The sequence below is a fragment of the Nannospalax galili genome, unplaced genomic scaffold (genome assembly GCF_000622305.1).
Source record: "Nannospalax galili isolate Female #2095 unplaced genomic scaffold, S.galili_v1.0 scaffold158, whole genome shotgun sequence".
Taxonomy (NCBI): Eukaryota; Metazoa; Chordata; class Mammalia; order Rodentia; family Spalacidae; genus Nannospalax; species Nannospalax galili.
The window spans coordinates 8,526,802-8,547,882 of NW_008345290.1; the positions used below are offsets into that span (position 1 = coordinate 8,526,802).

The 21,081-nt window shown below is 40.4% G+C and overlaps 1 protein-coding gene across 4 annotated transcripts in view; it reads left to right on the forward strand.

Moving 5' to 3' along the window:
• Window positions 1–21,081, forward strand: part of Creb5 (cAMP responsive element binding protein 5) — a 441,434-nt gene that overhangs the window by 305,178 nt on the left and 115,175 nt on the right. For all 4 annotated transcript variants that reach the window (XR_003850850.1, XM_008841521.3, XM_029567541.1 and 1 more), the window contains one exon: window positions 20,100–20,226. Coding sequence is in view for 3 of the 4 variants with exons in the window: in XM_008841521.3 (XP_008839743.1) it covers window positions 20,100–20,226 (127 nt within the window). In the remaining variant the exon portion in view is untranslated. The remainder of the gene's footprint in view (window positions 1–20,099; window positions 20,227–21,081) is intronic.

Genomic DNA, 21,081 nt, shown 5'->3' on the forward strand with positions numbered 1-21,081 from the left:
TCTCAGCCTTTTCTCCTAACCTGTGTTTATCTGAATGGTCTTATTTATATGTATTTCCTTTCGATAAAAATAGCTTTAAAAAGTAAATTTACCACACAGAGAGATGGTACTTTGGACTCTATGTGGCCCAATATGTGTGGATTCAGTTAAATGTTCATTTTCTGAGTCATCTGAGTTCTGAGTTTTCACTTTTTGAAGAGTATAATTAAGATAGGTTCCCAGGGATTCAAAAAAGGAAGCCTGTGAGTAAAGCAGTCTATAGGTTGAGACCCATATAAGGAGGTGTGTGGGCACCTGCCCGAGGGAGAACAGCTTTAAGAGCTATTCAAAACCTATGGAGATGTCAACACACTTTTGAAAAGAGTCCATTAGGGATGCAAATGTGTGGTTCCCTGGTTATGATAAGCACTGGAAAGAAAACAGTGAAACCCATTAAGAAGTTTTGAGAACCAGGGAAGACTAGTCTAATTTCTGCTAGGGCTGGGCATCCTTTCTGGTCCTTCTCTGCCTCTGACCCAACAATTCTAATGATTTAAATGGACCTCAGAATTCCTCCTATTTTAGAGAAAGCCAATTAGCTAATCTGTAGAAGGGCCAACTTTCAAATTCCATCTGTGTCAAATAAGATTCAGTTTAATAAGATCCATTTTCTGGATTACAAACTGACTGGCTACCATTAAGGGTTGTACTAGAACTAGTTTTGGTTTGTTCCGACAATCATTTTTGTTATAAAAGGTTGATTCTGATACCAAATCCACTGTTCTTACTCCATGGTTTCTTATACGTCGAGTCACATGAGAAGTCTATTTAACAATCATGTAGGGGATTTTCTGTGGAAAGGCAGCTTCAGAAGGACACCTCTTATTGTGGCCATCTGAGTTGTTCAATATGATGTCAAGCGGTATTCATTGTAATAAATAAATTGGAGCATATTCTTTTTATAATCACTCTAAGTTTGAAAAAAAAAGATTATTGATTTTTTTCCCATCTTCCTTGATCTTCTGGGAATTATGTCAGGACATCATAAAACAAAATATTTAAAGTATGTTTCAAATAATAAAAGAGATTACTTAATAAAGATGTGGAATTCATGTATGAAGACAAACACTGGCTCTGGACCAATAGGCCAAGGAGTTTGTAGTAAGCAGCTGGTCTCACACGTCCACTGCGTCCTACTGCTCCTAAGTCATACTGGTCTCTTAAATCATTGCTTTTTTAAAATTTTTGACCTAAAAAAGGTTACCACACTCCAGCAGAAATTTTCAGTTCTTTTTCTTACAAAGCCATGCATGGTATTTATAACTAGTTCTGGATGCCTTATTTTAATTAAAGAGGTTTACTTAGCTTATGTGTTTGATGCTTGGAAACTGGATATAAAAGTTTGATTTTTGACCTTTCTGAAGAGTTTTAGCAATTGAAACCATTGGCAAAAACGGAAAGCACTTAACTCTCCTAAGAAAAGTTGAGTGGTTTGGCATTAACCTAAAGCATGAATCAAAAGCACTGGAACAAACTATTCAGTATTTTCCCTTTTGTGCGTGTAAGAGAAAGAGTCCGACTTCAGAAATGTCTATTACCAACAGCATGTGGGCATTCTGGTAGTACTCACTAGCAGTGGATGAACTCTTCACTTCTAGAAACTTCCCAGCTCTATTATGTTCTCTCTTCTCCTCCATCCAAATGGAGCATTATACTCCAGAAAGCAAACAATACTTTCCCAATGGGCAAAAGAAATCAGAGTAACTATAATCATTGGCAGTTAAAACTCAGTTTCTGTCTCTCTTTCTCTTTCTGTCTCTGGCTCTCTCTCTCTCTCTCTCTCTCTCTCTCTCTCTCTCTCTCACTGAACAAATAAACATATTTATAAACATATGAAATAGAGCAGGAAGAAAAAGCACAGGGGAGGAATGACCTTATAGATTAGAGACACTTCTAATTTAGGAATCATAGAAAAATTTAAGAAGTAATACTTAGGGAGAGATCTAAAGGATGAAGAAGAGTTGACCCACAGAATAGCAGGCAACTGGGAAATCTAGGTAATGCCATGGCATGAACTGAAGCCCTGGAGTAGGAAAGAACTGGGTACATTTTAGGAAATGGTTGAAAATCAGGGGCTGGAACATATCGAACCAGGTGAAAAGTAGTACTACGTAGTACTACAGACATCCAAAAGATTAAACATTTAAAGATGCTTTAAAAAAAAAAAGTCCTAAATGTGAAGGGATGCCATTGAATGTTGAACAAGGAGAGGGAAAGATCACAACTAATCTTTAGTTCATGCAGATCATTCTGGCAGCAAGCAATGAGGAGTTAGACTGCAGAGGAGCAAAACCAGAGGCAGAACCTTTCATAAGAGGCCAAGAATGAGAAGGCAGTGTTTGGACCAGGATCTTGGCTGTGGAATAGAGCCATCACAGATAGATTCCAGATCAAGTATGGGGGTGGAGGTGATAGAACTTGGTGACTGATTGGAAGTATATGATGAGAATATCAAATTTATTGTCTGTATTCTACTAATTCACTCCTACCAAATATGTTTAAGGAAATATTGGATACTTTCTATGGATAAGATTCAGAACAGGGGTGTGGACATTTGAATGGAAATGTCCCCTATAAGCTCCAAGTATTTGGACATTTTGTCCCCAGTTGGTTTGGGGAGGTCTTAGAAGGTGTGGCTACCCTGGAGGAAGCAGGTCACTGGGGGCCAGCTTAGAGAGTTCTTAAGTCTTGCTGGATCTCCAGTTGCTCTCTTGCTTCCTGTGCCTGCTTGAAGATATAGAGCTTAGCTTCTGCTCCTCCTCCAGCCACCTCTGCCACCATGCCTCCCCACCAAGATAGACTGTGTCCCCTGGAACCACAAGCTCAAATAAATTCTTCCTTTTATAAGTTGCTTTGGTCAGTGTTTCTATCACAGCAACAGAAAAGTAACTGATACAAGGGAGTACTATGTTAGTCAAAGTTCTTCAAAAAAATAAACTACTAAGAAAGAGATGGATGGATGGGTTGATGGGTAGATGGGTGGGTTGATGCTGGATGGCTGGGTTGATGGATGAATGGGTAGAAACAGTTGATTCCTGACTTACAGTGGTTTGGCTTGCAACTTCTTGACTTAGTGATGCTGAGAAAGTATACCTTTACAACCATCCTGGTTTTCTCTTTCAGTTCAGGATCCAGAATTTCAAGGAGATATTCAACACTTACCATAACATGAGTTTTGAGTTAAATGATTTTTGTTCAGCTATAAGCTAATGTAGATGTTTTAAGTGTGTTTAAAGCAAGTTAGACTGGGCTATGATGTTCAGTAGGTGATGTTGCTAATTGAATTTGCACTTCTTTTTTTTTACAATACATTAGCTTAACAGTAATTTATCAGGACATAACACTATTGTGAGTAAGGGACTGACTATCATCTGTCTATCATCTATCTATCTATCTATCTATCTATCTATCTATCATCTATCATCAATCATCTATTTATCTATCATCTATCTATTATTTATCTATATTATCTATCAATCTATTATCTATCTAGGTATTGATTCTCCTACTTTAAGGGATAGGACTGTACATTATAGAGGTTAAGAGGTTCCACAGTCTGCTGTCTGACAGTTGGAGACCTAGAAAAGCAGGTGGTATAAATTCTAGCAGGAATCTGAAGGTCTAAGAATGAGAAGCCCCCATGGACTTTGCTGCTCACCAAGATGAAGAGAAGACAATGCTCCATCTTGAGAAATCAGGCAGAGAGGCAATGCCCTTTCCTTTTGATTGAGACCTTTGGTGCTCTTCACATGCTCAGTGGGTTGCATGATAACCAGTCAATGGGAGAAGGCATACTGCTTTACTCAGTCTACCTATTCAAGGGAGACATTCTTCCAGAAACACTCTCACGCACACACCTAGAAATAATGTTTAGCCAGATCTCTGGGAAACCTATAATTCAGTCATGTTGACAAATAAAACTATCACAGTCACCATGGTTCAGAGAGATGTCTATAGGGCCTTGGGGAATGTTATCCTGTTTTTTTCCATTTGAGATCCCGACCTACCTCTCCTCAAATATGTCATTCTATTTAATAATAAATGACTTAGATATAAATAAAAACATATAAGAGAGTTTAACCTATATTTCACATTTGATAACAAGATTATTGTTCACACATGAGAAAAAGCTATCCGTTTACTTGTCAGGACTTGAGTTTCCTGCCTCTCGCGGCTCACTGTCACCAACACTCAGGAATATGGCAGCCATTTTTTGTTGTTGTTGTCCTTGTTTATGGAAGGCAATGTTCTAAAGCAACTGGTAAGAAATCACTCACCCATTTTTCCTGACTTTGAAACAATCCTATTCCTAACTGGTGGGTTGTTTCTCTGAAACACAACAGTTGTGGATCTTTCTCTAAGTTAGCTTACCTGATACAGGGGACCATATTCACTCACGTAAGTTTAGTGTTGAAAGGTGTTTTTGAGTATTGGTTCAGCCATTTCATTTTATATGAGGAGCAATGCAAGCTTGGAGGCACTGAGGACTTAATGCAGGGACCCCAGGCAAATGAACAAGTAGGGTAGATATATCCTTGTGGGATGTTCATATTCAAAACCAAGCCATCAACAACTCAGTCATTTGGCTTTACCAATGTACTTCAGATTGACAGATCCTGAGAAAATAGCAATCAGTCCTTCTGTTCTTGTGAGCAAGTTGGGGGGTCTCATCATAGACAGTGAAGGGGGTCTAAGGGCGCACTTACTTCCTGTGGGTAAGCATCAGGTGGTATGCATTCCAGTGTGCCATCAGTCACTTTCTGTTTCTATTCCATTACAGATTTATTCTCTGTAGCTGAAATTGACATTTACTTTGCCTGTAACCCTACCACAAATTAAAATCAGACCCTAAGTCTGTCTGGGGAAGATGTTTATTAAACTACAGGAAGACATCTGAAATGATACTAAATTACATTTTAAATGTGAAACCCCAAATGCCACATTTGTTTAAGGGTAGGAATAAGGCTGTCTGGAGAGTAATTTGGGAACTGAGCAAGTCACCTCTCTTTGGCAAAATGCAGGGCCACCAGGGGAGAGAAAGGCGTCTTGCATGGCTTTTCCTCAATCATTTCAACCTAAGGACATATTTTTTTCAGAATGAACTTAAAAGAAAAATAAGCCTTTTAAAACATTGTGCCTTTAACAATGTAGACATTTAACTTTTTAAAAAATGTATTTATCTTTTTTATTTATTTTGTTTTCCTATTTGTTAGATTTTGTGTTTTGGGGACAGGGTCTCACTGTGTAGCCCAGGCTGACCTCAAACTCATGACCCTCCAGCTGCAGCCTCCCAGATTATAGATGGGATTATAGATGTGCATGACCACACTCACCCACCTTTAACTGTACTTGCACATAAATTGAGAAGAGGGTTGGGAGAACTATCAAAGTAAAACAAGTCTCAAAAGTATAAACCTGGGCCTGGTGAGATGGCTCAATGTGTAAAAGTGCTTGCTACACAAACTTGACAACCAGAGTTTGATCCTTGACTCCACAGTGGAAGGAAAGAACTCACCCTTGAAAGTTGTCCTCTGATCTCTACAGGTGTGTCATAATGCATGTATGTATGTGTATGCATGTGTATGCGTATGTATGTACATGCACACTCAATATATAAAAATAAAATAATAAAAAAATAAGAGATAGGTTCTGATGTTTGACCCTCCTAATGCAGTCCAAATCTGTCTGAGACGAAAAGTCTTTGTCGGGCTCTTGCCTTTGCTGTGTAGACGTCTGCTGTGCTTATGGATGGTAGGTGTGTTCATGCACAGAAAGTGGCCATAGTCTCCATCTCACCACTTAATGGCAAAACCAGCCATGTCCCCAGGGAAGCCACAGCATGGCTTGTTGTCGGTTTGTCCAGTCTATCTGTGGGTATTTTAGAAATAACAAAGCCTGTCTGGAAAGCCCTCTGAGGTCCTTGGATATAAAGTGCAAAAGAAATGCCAAGTACCATTATTATTAACTCTTGCTGCTATTTGACTAAGTGTTTCAAATTAATATCAGTTTAGTTTCATGATAAGTGCTCTTGAAAAGTTGGACTCACAGGTAGCTCAAGGAGGTTACATAAAGGGGTGGTCATAGTTTCCTAGAAACTCCACCCTGTCCCAACACCCCTTGCTCAAGACAGGGCTAAGGTGACCTGAGCATCCTGTCACTAAAAATCAGGATGGTATTTCAAGTTACCATGGTCTTTAAAAAGCTCTGTCATGGGGCTAGGGGTATGGCTCAGTGCTAGCCTAGCATGGGTAAGGAGGACCTAGAAGAAGAATTTTAAAATAAAAAAGACCCCTGTCATGGCTAAGTCACAGGGGTATAGCTGTAGGAAATGAGAGACAGTGTAGGATAAAGTAATCTCATTAAGTCATTCAACAGGCCTCTTTGTAGCTCCTATCAAATGCCAACGTTAATCTCAGTGCTCCCTGACACTCTCTGCAGTCTAAAGGAGTAAGTGTGAGCACAGAGCAGGAACAACCTGGCCTGGCAAGATCCCCTCTGGAAAGGATGGCAGACAGTCCAGTTTTGGTAGTCATGCATCATTGGAGAGCCTGGATCTTTCCTTCAAATCCTTCGCCCCAAAATTTATAAGAATAGGGTATTAACTTATTATCTAAAATGATACTAGTGATTATCTTATTTTCTAAAGTGGATGAGTCATTTCTGGCATAGGGTGCATTTTGGTCATCCTCCAAGGACCAAAGACAGAGTACTCTCTGGCCACACCTGTGACAGGTATCTCAGCAACACAGTTCTATTGAAGGGAAAGCTGAGAGACTGAGTGGCTTACGGAGAGCCCACCCTCTTTGTCTGTGGTGGAGTCAGAAGGCAGCCCAGAGCCTGTACCTCACCAGCCAAAGGATGGTCTGTATTCATTTCAGTAAATCCCAGTAAGAAGCAATTGTAAAATCTCAGCCATATGGTTCTTTTACACTCTTGGCTCTTGGGGGATGTTCTTTTTTAACCTATGCCCTGTGTGTTGCTCATTTATGGTTGTGGCTGTTGCTGTTCTGCTTTGTCTGGTGTTGAAAGTCACGGGAGTGCACTTGCAGAATCTAGTGTGTGGACATGGAGGGTATTCCTGCCACCTCCCAGCCTTCCCTTTTTTTCTTCCAGTTTCTAAAATGGTCTCAATCCTGTGCTTTTCCTTTAGGTCTTCCCTTGTGGCCTTTTAGTATTTTCCTGTGTTTCTGGAACCTTCTCTGACTCCTCCATCCCTCTGTCTCCCTCCCCACATTACATTCAGCCTTGACAGCATCTGGGACTGATCCTGTGGGACTCAGGTATTTGAGGTTGAGACAGAGCTTTCCATCCTCTGTGTAACCCAGCGAGGCATTTGCAGGAGGTGGCAGGTGGGGAAGACAAGGTCTCTTTCCTTACCTGTCTTTAGAGAGCAAGGGCATCTCTCAAAATTGTTACCTCATCATTAATTCATCATAGAACTTGGGGATGGGGACATACAGCTCAGTGCTAGAGTACTTGGTTGACACATGTTAGAGCCTGGGTATGAGCCCAGTACCAACAAAATTGAGTAGATGAGAACAGAACAGAAAACTAGCACTGGACAGCTCGAGCTTTCAGCAGCTAGTTGCACAGCCACAGGTGGATCTCAGCTGCCAAAAGCCTCTCCCCTTGACGCACAGTCCCTCCCCTGCCTTTGTGTCAGCAGAACAAAACTCCCCACACCACCTCCAAAAGAGCTGAACCAACCTGGTGAATGGGAGGGTGGAGGTGTGCGACACTGGGCCTCCCAGGAGAGGTACTGGAAGGAGCTTGCCTCACGATTCCAGAGGATAGGTAAAGGCAGTAGAGAAGGCCACAGTCAGGAGCCTCTGGGGATGCCAGGCCTGCGGAGATGGAGTATCATAGGCCTTTTCTACAGTTCTCTTTCTGCTGGAGTCTCCTGGAGCTGAAGTTGTTGTCATTCAAGGTCAAATTTAGTTGCAAATTTGGAATCTAGGTGTGGGGGGATTGTGCCAAGCGCAGATTCCACCAGAAATGACTCAATTAAAAGATGATAACTGACAAGCTGCAAGGCCAGGAGAGATCTAAGCATAGTTGCTGACAGAGGATTGTGTGGGGGCTGTCTGCAGGCCCAGGGAGCTCTGGCCTGCCTCGGAATCTGCAGGCAGAGTGGCAGTGAATGCGGTCATGAATTATTCATTTCTGGTGAATGAATGCAAGCAGCACTCTCATGTAAATGACAAGGCTCATAATCACAAGACTTTATTTCTCCTTATGAAGCAGGAGGAAGCTTATTAACAACTCCCAACAGGAAGAAATTGTACTTAGAGATAGAAAGATAAATGCCTCTAGGAAGATAAAGGTTTCTTCTTCCAGCCAGTGAGATGGGCAGCTTTATTTGAGCCACATTCAGGATCTTTTATTTTTTGTCTTTTGATCTGCATTTACTTGCCTTTTCTAAGTGTAACTTGATGAATAATTGATGCAACTGAGAAGTTATTGGCTGATTGAAAAGCCGTTTCTTCATGTCTGTGTGGCCAACCCATGGCTAAAGACAAACTGTCCAGGCATTGAAGGCTCTTTTATAAAAATATCTTTACAAAGCACTTTAAGCTCTTTACAAGGAAAGAAATAGCAGATTTTGAAAATGGAATTTTTTTTTTCTGACGCCAGTATATCAGAAATGAATCCAGCCGTGTTTTGGGTTAACTTAAATGAATCCGCCTGACAACAGGACTAATTCAGATTAATGGTGAAGAAATCAGTCATTAAAGAAGCCAAGAGGGGAAAAGAAAATGATTTAATAGTCTTAACAGAATGACCATAAATTTGGGTTCCCCTCCTGTTACTCCTCTTTCTGCTTAAAGCACTTGAAAGCTCTAGTAAACATCTCCTTTGCAGAGGAGATGTAGGGCATGCACTATAAAACCCTCGAAGGCCCCAGCAGGATGCAGATCTGTTAGCTGTATTATATTTTACTACTACCATTGGCTTTCTCCCAGCCAGGCCTTCATTTAAAGAGAAAGAAGTTATGGGTTTCAAAACGACATCTGTAAAACAAAGGTATAGGCAGTATAGAATTGATAAATAAGAGGCCCACATTTAGCTTGTGCGGTAAATTTCACTTCAGATGCTCCTGATATGCCAAGAGGGTTCCTGTCAATAACTGTCAGACTATGCACTACAGAAGGGAGAGGGCAGGTTGACCACAGCATGAGGTAACTGGTACCTCTGAGAACAGAGCTTGGAGCTTATGAAGTATAACCTTATTGTAAGACATGCATCCAATTTTGAGAACATTATATAGATTGGAGACAGATGAGTGTTCCAAATCATGCTTGGCCTTTTCTTATGAAATGCCTCAAATATAATTTCGAATGAAAATTGATTTAGTTGATACAAAAACAAATGGATCTAGTACTCATCTGAAAACTTGAGTTTAGCTTAAGAAGCACTAGTAACCTTATGTTTTTCAAAAAAAGAAATGGCCTACCCCCCTCCCCCCACCAAAAAAGGACAGAAATGAGTTACATGAGTCTTTTAATGTATACCAGAGTCTCATTTATAGTTAAGTTCAATCGAGCTCTCATAGTTTAACAAAGATACTGTGTGGAATACTGTTCTTGTAGCATCCATTGCTAGTGGATGAGACCCTAGGTATCTGTCTTTCATTAATTCTAGGAGCCTTTGTTAAGAACCATGTAGGTGTTTTGTGCTTTCATTAGTTTCAGAAGCACTTGTTGTGGTAGATAGAATACATAAATCTCTGACTAATGAAGCTTATTGTTATTTACATTTATTTATAATTGCAAGGAAAGATTTCCCTTCCTTGAACCCACGCCGACTTTAAGTGAACCCAGCAAGGGCCTTAAACATACAAGAAAGTGTTATAACATTAAGTTACATCTCCAACCCTAGAAAGACATTTTTTATTATTAATAAATTTTATTATAAAATTCAGTCCAGTTTTGACAAGTGTTGTCATGCATAATAAACATATCTAGTACAGTTTTCCTATTATTCATTGTGAATTTTTGGATCCAAGACTACTTCTTTGGTACAGAGAGCCAACTACTTTGCAGAGAATAATGTTATAAATTAATGTATACATACATTAAGTGGGGGCTGGAGAGATGGCTCAGAGGTTAAGAGCGCTGATTGTTCTTGCAGAGGACCTGGGTTTGATTCTCAGCACCCACATAGCAGCTAACAACCATCTGAAACTTCAATTCCAGGGGATCCAATGTCCTCTTCTGTCCTCAAGCACTGCACAACATGGATGTACCTGCAAACATGCAGGCACAGCATTCATATACATAAAATAAACATAAATAAATAAAAATGTAAAAATAAATACATGAAGTATAAAATGTTATATGATTAATAATCATATGCTTGACACTGAATAGTATCACATTGAGGTATTAGAACAAATAGCATATAGCTTTAGTATGGATAACAACCTTTTTTAAAAAATATTTATTTAATAACCACATGATTAAAAGAAGCATTTCATTACAGCATTAACATATTCAATAACAATTTCCAGAGCCAAGATGCATCTCTTTCAATACTGGCTGTAAATTTTGAGGTTCACAGTTGAATTAATACAGTTATACAATACTGAACTCAGTATAAACCCTATAAGACATAAAATTGAATGAAGTTTTAATCTTTAAAAAGGATCTCCATTTCATTTTAAAATATACTGTTTCATACAGAAAAACTCATTTTTAATGCTACTAACACTTAGATGTTTGTACATGCTTCTCTAATCTCTATGTATCTGATTATTACTAGTCACATTCTAGTAATAATGTTACTTTCTGAGATCCATCTGAGCATGAATATAGAATCATCGGGTAGATTTCAATGGTAGTGTTTCACCTCTACTAATTAACATGGAGTAAATTTTTATGCTTCTTCCTCAAATATAACTCATTTTTTTATTTGTTGATTTTTTTTTGTGTTTCTTGTGTGAATCTTATTCATCTATATACCCACATCCCAAATGGCACCCTCCCAGAGTCTCCCCCCGTCAACTGAAGCCCATAAACTCTGTAATCCCTGTTACTGTCCACTGTGTTGTCTGTACCCCCAGTTCTCCAGTGCTTGTCCATCTGCTGAATCTAGTCAGCCTATCTAGAGATCCTTGTTTTAGGAAGGTCAGCTCTTCCTCATCTAGTAGCAACCAGTTGCCAAAATTCCTTTAGATAAGATTGGGGTCTGCTGATCATTTTCCCAGTTCTATGCTGGGTTGCTGTCTGAGAGTCTGTTGGGCCACCCTGGCCAACAAGTCAAAGGAAGGTATCTCCTGTCTGGCATTGTTTCTTGTTATGTAGCTTTTAGCTATACACATGAACTCTTAAAGAATTATATTGATCCCTTTAATCTTTGGTTATACTTTCCTTTTAGGTGTTTAAGACCATACAGTTGGCCCAGATAAACCAATTTATTTTCACTCAAGATAGTTTGAGGATGTGTTCCTCAGGGGTCACATGGGCTTGGGAGGAGCCCCTGGCTCCTTTCTAGAAAGACATTTTTAAAAATCAGTCATTGATGAATTATAATGGAGGGGCTAAGATGGTAAGCCCAAGAGACAACAGAATATGCTAAATTTCTTTGTTATTATGTTTTCCCCTAATGGAAACTGGTAAAGGCTTGTTGTGCAAATGGCTTGAGACCTACTCAGTTTTCTCATCTGAATAAAAGTGTTCAGCATATGACACTTATTAGTTGCTTAACTATTCTTTCATGAGTGATTGATGAATCAATTGATTGATTGATTGATTGATTGATTGATTAAATATTGATAAATGCTATGGGGATGAGTACAGTGTAACTGAGAACAATTTTTTTTTGTTTTTTTTGAGACATGGTCTCTCTGTAGCCCCAGCTGTCCTGAAACTCACTATGTAGACCAGGCTGGCCTCGAATTCACAAAGATCCACCTGCCTCTGCCTCCCAAGTGCTAGGATAAAGGTGTGCGCCACCATGCCTGGCTGAGAGCAATTTTTAAAAGGCCCCAACCTGGGGGCTGGAGAGATGGCTCAGCAGTTAAGAGCACTGGTTGTTCTTGCAGAAGACCCGGGTTCGAATCCCAGCATCCATATGGCAGCTAACAACTGTCCATAACTCCAGTCTCAGGGGACCCAACAGCCTCTTCTGACCTCTGCGGGCATTGCACAACATGGGTGCACTTACCTACATGCAGGCAATACATGCATACACATAAAATTAACCACACAAAAAAAGCCCCAACTTGATGTGATTGCTCAGCAAAGGTGGTAAGTGTGACTGAAGTCAAGGGTCTGTGACTGGAAGGAAGCAGAGGATCAGGACTATGGGAGACAGAGCCTAAGGCCATGACTTAGGAGGCACCAGAGGCCTTGGAACTTTGCTACATTCTGTTGTGAGGAAATGGGTTTACAGGAACTTCTGGCTAGCTAGACGGTAGTGCCATTGAGCTTGCTGTTTTACAGATTTTAAAGGATAAGATGGGGGGTAAGGATGAGGGAGAAAATAGGTTATAGATACAAAGGCAGAATTCCCTGGATGAACACCTAAATATCTGTGTCGCCAAAAGAAAAGTAGGTGAGGGACATTTGGAGATAGGCGGGGTGAGGTCAGCTCTTTAGCAAAGGACCTCTTGAGACGAAGCGAGCTTGGAAAAGGAGACTGCATGCTTTCATTGACACTGCCTTTCTTAGGGCTAAATATTTCTATTTCTTTGACTTATGTGTTAAAGGGGAAAATATTGTATTTGGCATCTATCTTTAGGAGCTTGGTGGTGAGACAGTGCAGAGTGTGAGCTCATTCAAAAAGATACAGGCAACAGGGCAGTGCTCTCTCTCAAGCTCTATCTCCCACATACTCTTTAATTGGCACAGTGATTATATGATGTCTTTTTAAATATGGGTCAGACAGATTTCTTGTTTTCTCAATTATTGCTTCAGTTGGCCTTTGTTACTGTTTTAAAGAAAAACAAGATACTGAGGACTGATCTCTGAGGAACTAGTTTGGTTCCATTTTGAGGAAATATTTGCAAGGACCTTTTCTGAGAAATGTGATGTCATTTTGCAGTTCTCTAAAGTTACGAAGGAGATGAGTCCATTTTCCTCTGTAAAAGGATTTGGGAACCTAAAATTGGTGGATTTTAAAAGAAATATAGATGTAAGGAATGTTGAACATTCTATGTTAATTAAACTGTCATTCCTTAGTTAAAGCTAAAGATTGACATTCTTTAAGATCTCAGGTTTAAACCATAGTTTGTTGTTGGAAATATGATGTTTATTGTTTAATCAGTGTTTTGGAATAAAAATAGAAGTAATAACAGCTATTTTTGTTTAGCATGCTTAACATATTTATCATGTAGGTACTTGTTTAATACCACAAGGTAAATATCACTATCAACCCATTTGTGATGATTGGTTTTAATGTCAAGTTGCCACAAATTAGAATCACCTGAGCAGGGAGTCCCACCTGAGGGATTGTCCTGGTAACCTTAATTGAAGTAGGAGGCCCAGTGGGCCTTCTGGTAACAGCCTAGATAAAAAGGTGTGAGAAGGAAGATTATTTGCTTTTTGCCTCTTTGGCCTACCCTCCAGCTGCCTAGTTAATTTACCCTGTTGCTGACTCTGTGGGAATATTTCTGAGAAGATTTGACTTCAGTGATATGGGTATCTTATTAACCACAGCTGATTTTTCAGCCCCAGCTAGCCGGTATCCCAGGAAAGCAAAGGTTTCACTTTAGTGGTGCTGGTCTTTTGTTAATGATGGCTGATTTTTCAGCCCCAGCTGACCAGAAACCACAGATTCTTAATTCAAAATATTACACAAACAGCCCTACAGAGTTTTTACTTCCCTCTGCAACTCCACAAGCCAGGCCTTCACTGTTCACATCTCTCTCAGCCCTCTTACTTTCTAAGTGCCCATGGAGCAGTCCATTAAGCTCTGAGCACTCAATGCCTTTTTCTGCACAACGTTCCAAACTTTTCAACAATCTTCCCTCAAAACAACATGGGTTCATCATAGCAGCTCTCCACTCCTGGCACCAATTTCTGTTTTAGATAGCTTCAGCCATTAACTTGACATAACTTAGAGTTATCTGAGGGAGTCTCATTTGAGGGATTGCCTTGATCAGACTGGCCCAGGGCATGAGTGTGGGGGCATTGTCTTGACTGCTATTTGATGTAGGAGGACCCAGTTTACCCTGGGCAATACCATGCCTAGGCAGGGGACCCTGGGCTGTATAAGAAAGCTAGTTGAGCAGAAGTAGTGAGCGAGTTAGTAAGCAGCTTTCCTCCATGGTTTCTGACTCTGCTCCTGCTTGAGTTCCAACCTCGACTTCCCTCAGTGATGGATTGTGACCTGGTGAGTTACAAGCTGAAATAAATCCTTTCCTCCCCACAAGTTACTTTTGACCATGGTTTTTAATAACAGCAACAAAACCAAACTAGAACACCATTTTACTGGTGAGGAAATTGAGGGACAGACAAAATAATTTGTACAGAATCCCATAAGTAGTACCAAGGAGAGACTGGTGTCCAACTTGACCAGCCTAGCTACTGATTCTGTATCCTTCGCTACCATTTGACGGTGAAATCATTGCCCATGGAAGAAATTACTATCTTGTCTTTCAGTGTCACCTTCTGCTTGATGATCTTGACAATTTGTCTTTTTTGCAAATACGGGATTTAAAAAGTTCTACATCACAGATGAATAAATATTTCACATTAGAAAATGCCTTCTCTGATTTAATAGCTTATGCTGTCTTCTTTAGCATTTTCTTCTCACCACAGATAAAAATTAGATTGCTAGTTTAGTCCACAATACTTCATGTAGGGTCAAAGGAATCCTATGTTGATTTTCAGAGGCAAACACAAGCACATTGTGCAGTCGTGGCTCTCTCTAGTGTGTTTGTGAAATAGCGTTAAATAGAAATGAGAAAGAAACATAAGCCCTATGAAAAGACTTTGACAAGAAGTCTTTCTGGGCAGAGGGTGGTTAGTCGCATTTCTTTTGCATTCTTGACATTAAGAACTAAATTCTGGACTGGCTTAATACCTTTAAACAGAGACACTGACCACCTACTTTGTGCCAGATACAAGATTACTGTCTGTACGAAGCAGTGAGCAGGCAACACCCTTATCATAACGAAACTTCCAGCCTTGCTGGATTCAAGGCGTCCAGCTTTCCTGTCACATCCCTGAGTCTGAGGTTTAGAGCTTCAAGGGATTTTTTGAGGTGGCCTAAAGGTTGTATGTTCATTAAGGAGATGGCATGGAGAGTTCGGGAGTTCGGAAAGTTTCTGTCAGCTTGGTGCCCAATTTGCTTCCTGTCTAGCATTTTTTCCATTTTCTTGTTCTAAAGATTTTCAAAAGACTCCTGCCCCTACCAAGTCCTGCTTTGATCATGTCTTCATCTTCCTGAGGGTCTTTCCATGCCAGTAGCTGCTTTCTATGACAGCATTGTCCATTCCTTTTCGCAGCAAATGTTTTTCATGATTTGCCTTCCTTCCTTTGGCCATACAGTGGATCTATCTGCGCCAATAGTCTAATAAACAACCCCAGGGTACCAGCGATCTCTGGAAGGCCTGGGAAAGGAGAGCAGTCTACAGAGAACCACTTTGGATCTTCCAGTCCTAGGCACTGGTCCACAGCTACTTAGAGAGAGCAAGATTAGCTTGGAGCAGGGAAGGCTGGAAGCCATAGCCTGAACTTTTCAGACATCCCCAGACTGAAAAATATCCTTTGGGGGGAAAAATGAGGACATGAAATCGCTTGCTATGGTACCTATCATCCTGCTAAGGACAGTGAAAACACAGTCTGTCATCCTTGACATTTTAATTGAAAGAAAAGCTTACATAGATTTCAGCCGTAAGCGGTATGTTTATACAAGTGTATAAAGAGGAATAATCTGTCAAGCTGGAAAACTCTTAATACTGCACGACGCAGTTTAGTAATTGAACAATCCAACATGAGCTCACACATCTTACCTTGTTCCATGCCTCAATAATTTTTAGTAGAAATACTTTACCTAGAGGCACACGGTTATTAAAAAGGAGGCCCAGCTTGCTCAAAGTCTGGAATTATTGGCTCATGGCAACAAGCCTGCACTAGAGGAAAGACTGTTGGGGCTTTGTTTTTATAACTTTACTTATATTTTACCATCTGATTTTCATAATCTAATTGATGTGTTGTTTGAGAAGCTTTCTTTGCTTATTTGCTTTTTTTTGAAAAGGAGAAAATAGAATTTCACATGGACGAGTGATTTCTCGTATTAACAGTATTCTGGAATTTTACTGCTTCACAGTAAGTCCAGGGAGCAGTGTGATTATCAAAGGAAATGGACCGTGAATTTATTTTAGCATAAAAAAATCAATAATAACCTAGTTATGGGAGCCGTGGAGGTGTGATGAGGAGAGTTCTCTATTGCAAGTGGAGGATAAGCTCCAGTCCCTTCCATGATGTGCATGTCCTGCAAATAGGATACATACCTGAATTCAGTTCACTCCTGAAGAAAATCAGGAGTGATTGACTGGACTGGCCTACCACAGTGCAATGTTTCAAGTCACATAAAATTAGGGTATGAAAACACTTTGAAAAGTACTTGAAAACATCAAGCAGCATATAGAATGTTTTATGCAGGAATACGTAGTAAATAATAAAATGTATTTCAATATATGCAAAGGGAGTGAGATAGCTCATGTAATTATTCCATGACCATCCTTGCTTCTGTGATAGGAACACCTTGGACAAGTGATTGTTTCTTCAGACTTACTGACATAGATAAATAAAAGGATACTAGGGATTCTTACCTAGTTTTTGCTTGTTTATCTATTATACTGAGGATGGAGCCCAGGACCTCACCCATGATACACAAGCTGTCTGCCCCTGCCCCTGAGACATACCCCCAGCCCTGATCTTTTATATGGTAGTGATGACTAAGCACAGATCTTATCTTTTTAACTCTGTAGCTTTAAAATTCCAAACAAGAAACCTAGAAAACGCCTTTGGTTTGGCAAGTGGGGGCTTGAACTAATTCACAGAATCCCTATAAAATATTAACCTGAAAATTATTCAGAATCAAGACATACACAGATCTCCAGTAATCATTCTCCTTCCAAGTAATTGTCCCGATTGATATCACATTGAAACCATTCTAATCTCAAAGGAGCCAGCTACCCTGAAAGGCTTTCTAAAGTCATGAGGACACACTTACTGTTTTAAACTCTAGTAGGTCTCTGCAGGGTGTGGAAGTAGCTAATCTAATCACTGGATTAAATGAAATTCACCACTCCCCAGTGTTTCTATACAATTGGGAGTTTCCATCCTTTGGGGAGGAATGAAAACTAATTTTAAATTTGATTAATTTTGCATGTTCATTCATATCCATTGGGTTGTTTAATTGATTTACTTTTTTCTTAAGAGAAAGAGCACATAAATAAAAACTGATGACCAAGGTTATTTTTAACATGTCAGGTTAGAAACAGAATGTAAGAGGATGATCAATGTAATGTGAAGAAAGGTTTTCAGTTGTTTTCCTGATTGTTTGTTTGTTTGTCCTGATGTCTACCTGGAGCTTCTCCCCCAGTGACCAACACATGGTAAAGGTGAGATACACTTAAGCCGGCATGGTGGCGCATGTCTTGAATCTCAGCATTTGAGAGGCATAGGCAGGCAAATCTCTGTGAGTTTGAGGCCAGCCTGGTCTACATTGAATTAGCTGGGGTTACAGGGAGACCCTGTCTCAAAAAGACCAAAAAAAAAAAAAAAAAAAAAAAAAAGAAAAGAAAAGATATACATTCATGTGTGTGTAGATAAGTGTGCCTAGGATGTACTGGGATGGATATACTGGTGACTAATCTTACAGAGAGATGCTCTCAATGAATTTTGCCCATTATAAAACTACAGGGTTCAGATTATTAACCTTGGGTTTGGAAAAACTATCAATAAATGTTTTGACATACAACTATTTTCAATAAAGTTTCCAAGAAAACATTAAACTAGGGACTGTAAAGCAAATGTTTGTTGACTGAGTCCTATTCTGTACCTATCTGATTGTACTAGTTACCACTAAGGAGTGGTATAGACATGGGAAAGTCACAACCTCTTACAGTATTTTAGGGCACTTGGATCTAACAGTCTGATGGAAGCTTAAGGACCTTTTAAAGCCCGGCTGGTCCTTATTATTAGTCTTCTTCCAGAGTTCCTTGGGATACATGGCAAGAAATAATCCTAGGACTTCATTTGCCTTTCTGAAAATACTCAATGTATTATTACAAGCTGCTGATACCAGCCTGTTTCTGCACCTACTCACAATCACATGGACATAACCCTCAGCTGAGGAATGGCTTTGTATTCGTTTATGTTTTCACATAGTTCACCTTCCTGAGCATATAAACCTTGACTGATTGATGTCTAATCCTTCTAGGATGTGTGTGACTGTGATAGTTAGCTATATTTTCATAAAAAGCTCTCAGACAAAAAGAGTGGAAAACTTAATCTTCTTTGGAATTTTAATAGAAATGTGAAGAACATGTTGGAGTTCTTTCCACATCTCAGTCCCCACTTTTCTGTGAGTCACCAAGGAAGGTCAAATGAACTCTGCAGAAGCAGCTCTTCCCACTGCTCTGCTGGGCTCTGGTCTGGGCCATGGGGCTCTGGCATCTCTACACAGTGCTTTGGTGCTGTGATGGCACTCTGGATTGAGCCATGATTCTCTGTTGGGCCTCTACCTGTGCCACGGTGCCCTATTGGGGCTCTAGGCAGGGTCATGGTGCTCTGCTGGGGCTCTGATGAGGCTCTGGACAGGAGCATGGGCCTCTGAACTGGACCTGCTGTTCTGCTGAGGTTCTGATGAGGATATAATGTTCTGATTAAGCTCTTCACAGAGCCTTGTGCTGTGGTGGGGCTGCAAGCAAGTCCTGGCTCTTTGTACCACAGGAACGCTGTGATCTTCACAGAACTTCTTTAGCTTCAAGTGTTATCCATTTCTTAGCATGCGGGGTGGGGGTAGGGGGTCACCTATTTTATTATCTTTAAAATAAAGTTCTGGAGGTAGGAGTGTCTGGTGTGATATACAGGATAAAATGGTTTAACATAGAAGCTTAAGGGTCCTGACAGGATTTGTTTGCTTTGCTTTGTTTGTTTGCTGTTATCTTTAATTTTGTGGCTTGTCATTTATACAGATCTTAGAGCAAAAGTGCCAGGAGACTGAGAATTTGGCTATAAAGTTACTTGTTTGCTATTTTTAAATAAACACAAATTACATTCTCTGGTTCATTAAATCAACTTAAGGCCTTTAATTATTATTATTATTATTATCATTATTATTATTTGTAAGTTAGAAGTAAGATTTCAAACTCTATACTCCCCTGAGAAATTCTTATGCAAATCCTACAGGTAAGGTTCAAATCAGTTTCTGTCAAACAGCCTAACATCTCATGTTATTGTGTAATGAGAGTTTGGAAATAGGGGCGGGGGCAGCCCTGGGCTCACTCCGAGAAAGGCTGATTTCAGTGCTGTGTCCTGTGATCCAACTACGTTGATTTGTGTCCTGCCTTTATTTTTTTCCACCCACAGTGGGAAATTACAAAGAAGCCAAAATGTATTTCTGCCAGGAATTCATGAATGGAGTTTCTCTGCAAATGTGGAATGAATGTAGAACCAGAGCAAAGCTAGGCGGGCTGCAGGGTAGAGGTGTGGGAAAGTGTGGACTAAAATACTACTGCACCCAGAGTCCCACCTCTAAGACACTTCAGAAGCTGAGACCAGAATAAATGCAGGGCTCCACCACAGACTCTCTTCCTTAGAAGCAGAGGCTATTGGAGACACACCAGCATGTTTCAACTGAACATCAGTCAGATAACGGGTCAGGAAATGATGTGGAATTTGATGTATTAACTAGGAAGCAGCAAAGGAAACCAGACATGTATTTTATTTGTTATTATTTCCCTAATATCCTCAATTATGTGGCTCTCCCATCCCAGAGTCTGATCTCTTGCACTGTGATGTTGGTGTTCCCGCTGCTTCTGGATGCTGAGTAGCAGACCCGGACCATCAGAAATAATGTGTTTTTTTTCTCTTTGTCTCCAGGCCTGTCCCAGGCTCTCTATCGTCTCTGCTTCATCTCCACAACAGACAGAGGCAGCCCATGCCAGCCTCCATGCCTGGGACCCTGCCTAACCCCACCATGCCAGGATCTTCTGCAGTCTTGATGCCAGTAAGCATTTTGGGGGGAGGTCTTATAGGGGTTTCCTGCTCATACAGGGGCTCTAGCAAAGAAAGCCAATGCTGAGATCTGAGCTGCCCAGGAAGGACATGTGAGCAGTGGGCCAGGTTGGCTGGAGTGCCCAGGTGCCCATCCACAGGTGTCTTGTTGGTTTTCCTATCTTTTGGGGCTTTGCTGTGAGGCAAGATGTGGTCTGCCAGTTAGTCACAGTTAGCCTACAGCATCCAAGGATTGGACTTTGTTCAGAAAGATGCTGCTTTATAGCCATAGTTGGTCCTCTGTATCTGTGGTTCCACATCTACAATTCAGCCAAACATGGACTGAAAATACTGTTTAAAAAAAACTGCATGTTTTCTGAATGCCTAGGCCTTTTCTTCTTGTCATTAACTCACTAAACAATAGCGCATATCAACTATTTACAGAACACTGACATTGTATTAGGTAGAATAAGAATAAATGGGAGGATATGTGTAGAGTATATGTAAATACTGTCCTAATTTATACAAGGGACCCGCGCCTACACAGATTTTGGTGTCAAAGCAGGGACTGGTATTCTGGAGCTAATCCCCCGTGGATGCCAGGAGATGACTGCTGTCCTAAGTCCTTGTCTTGAGTCATATACGGTGTCTTAGATTGTTAGCTGAGTCAGAACTCAGAGCAAAATAATGATCCTATATGATCGCTGATAATATGTGTGTATGCATATCATGTCCTATAAATCATGCTGGCAGCATTTATTGGCTGTTTACTCTATACTGGTCACTTTCCAAGCACTTTTTCAGCACATGAAACAGTCCTGTAAGGTAGGCCTGTAGCTGTCTCCTTTTTAATGGGGAAAGTTAGGTC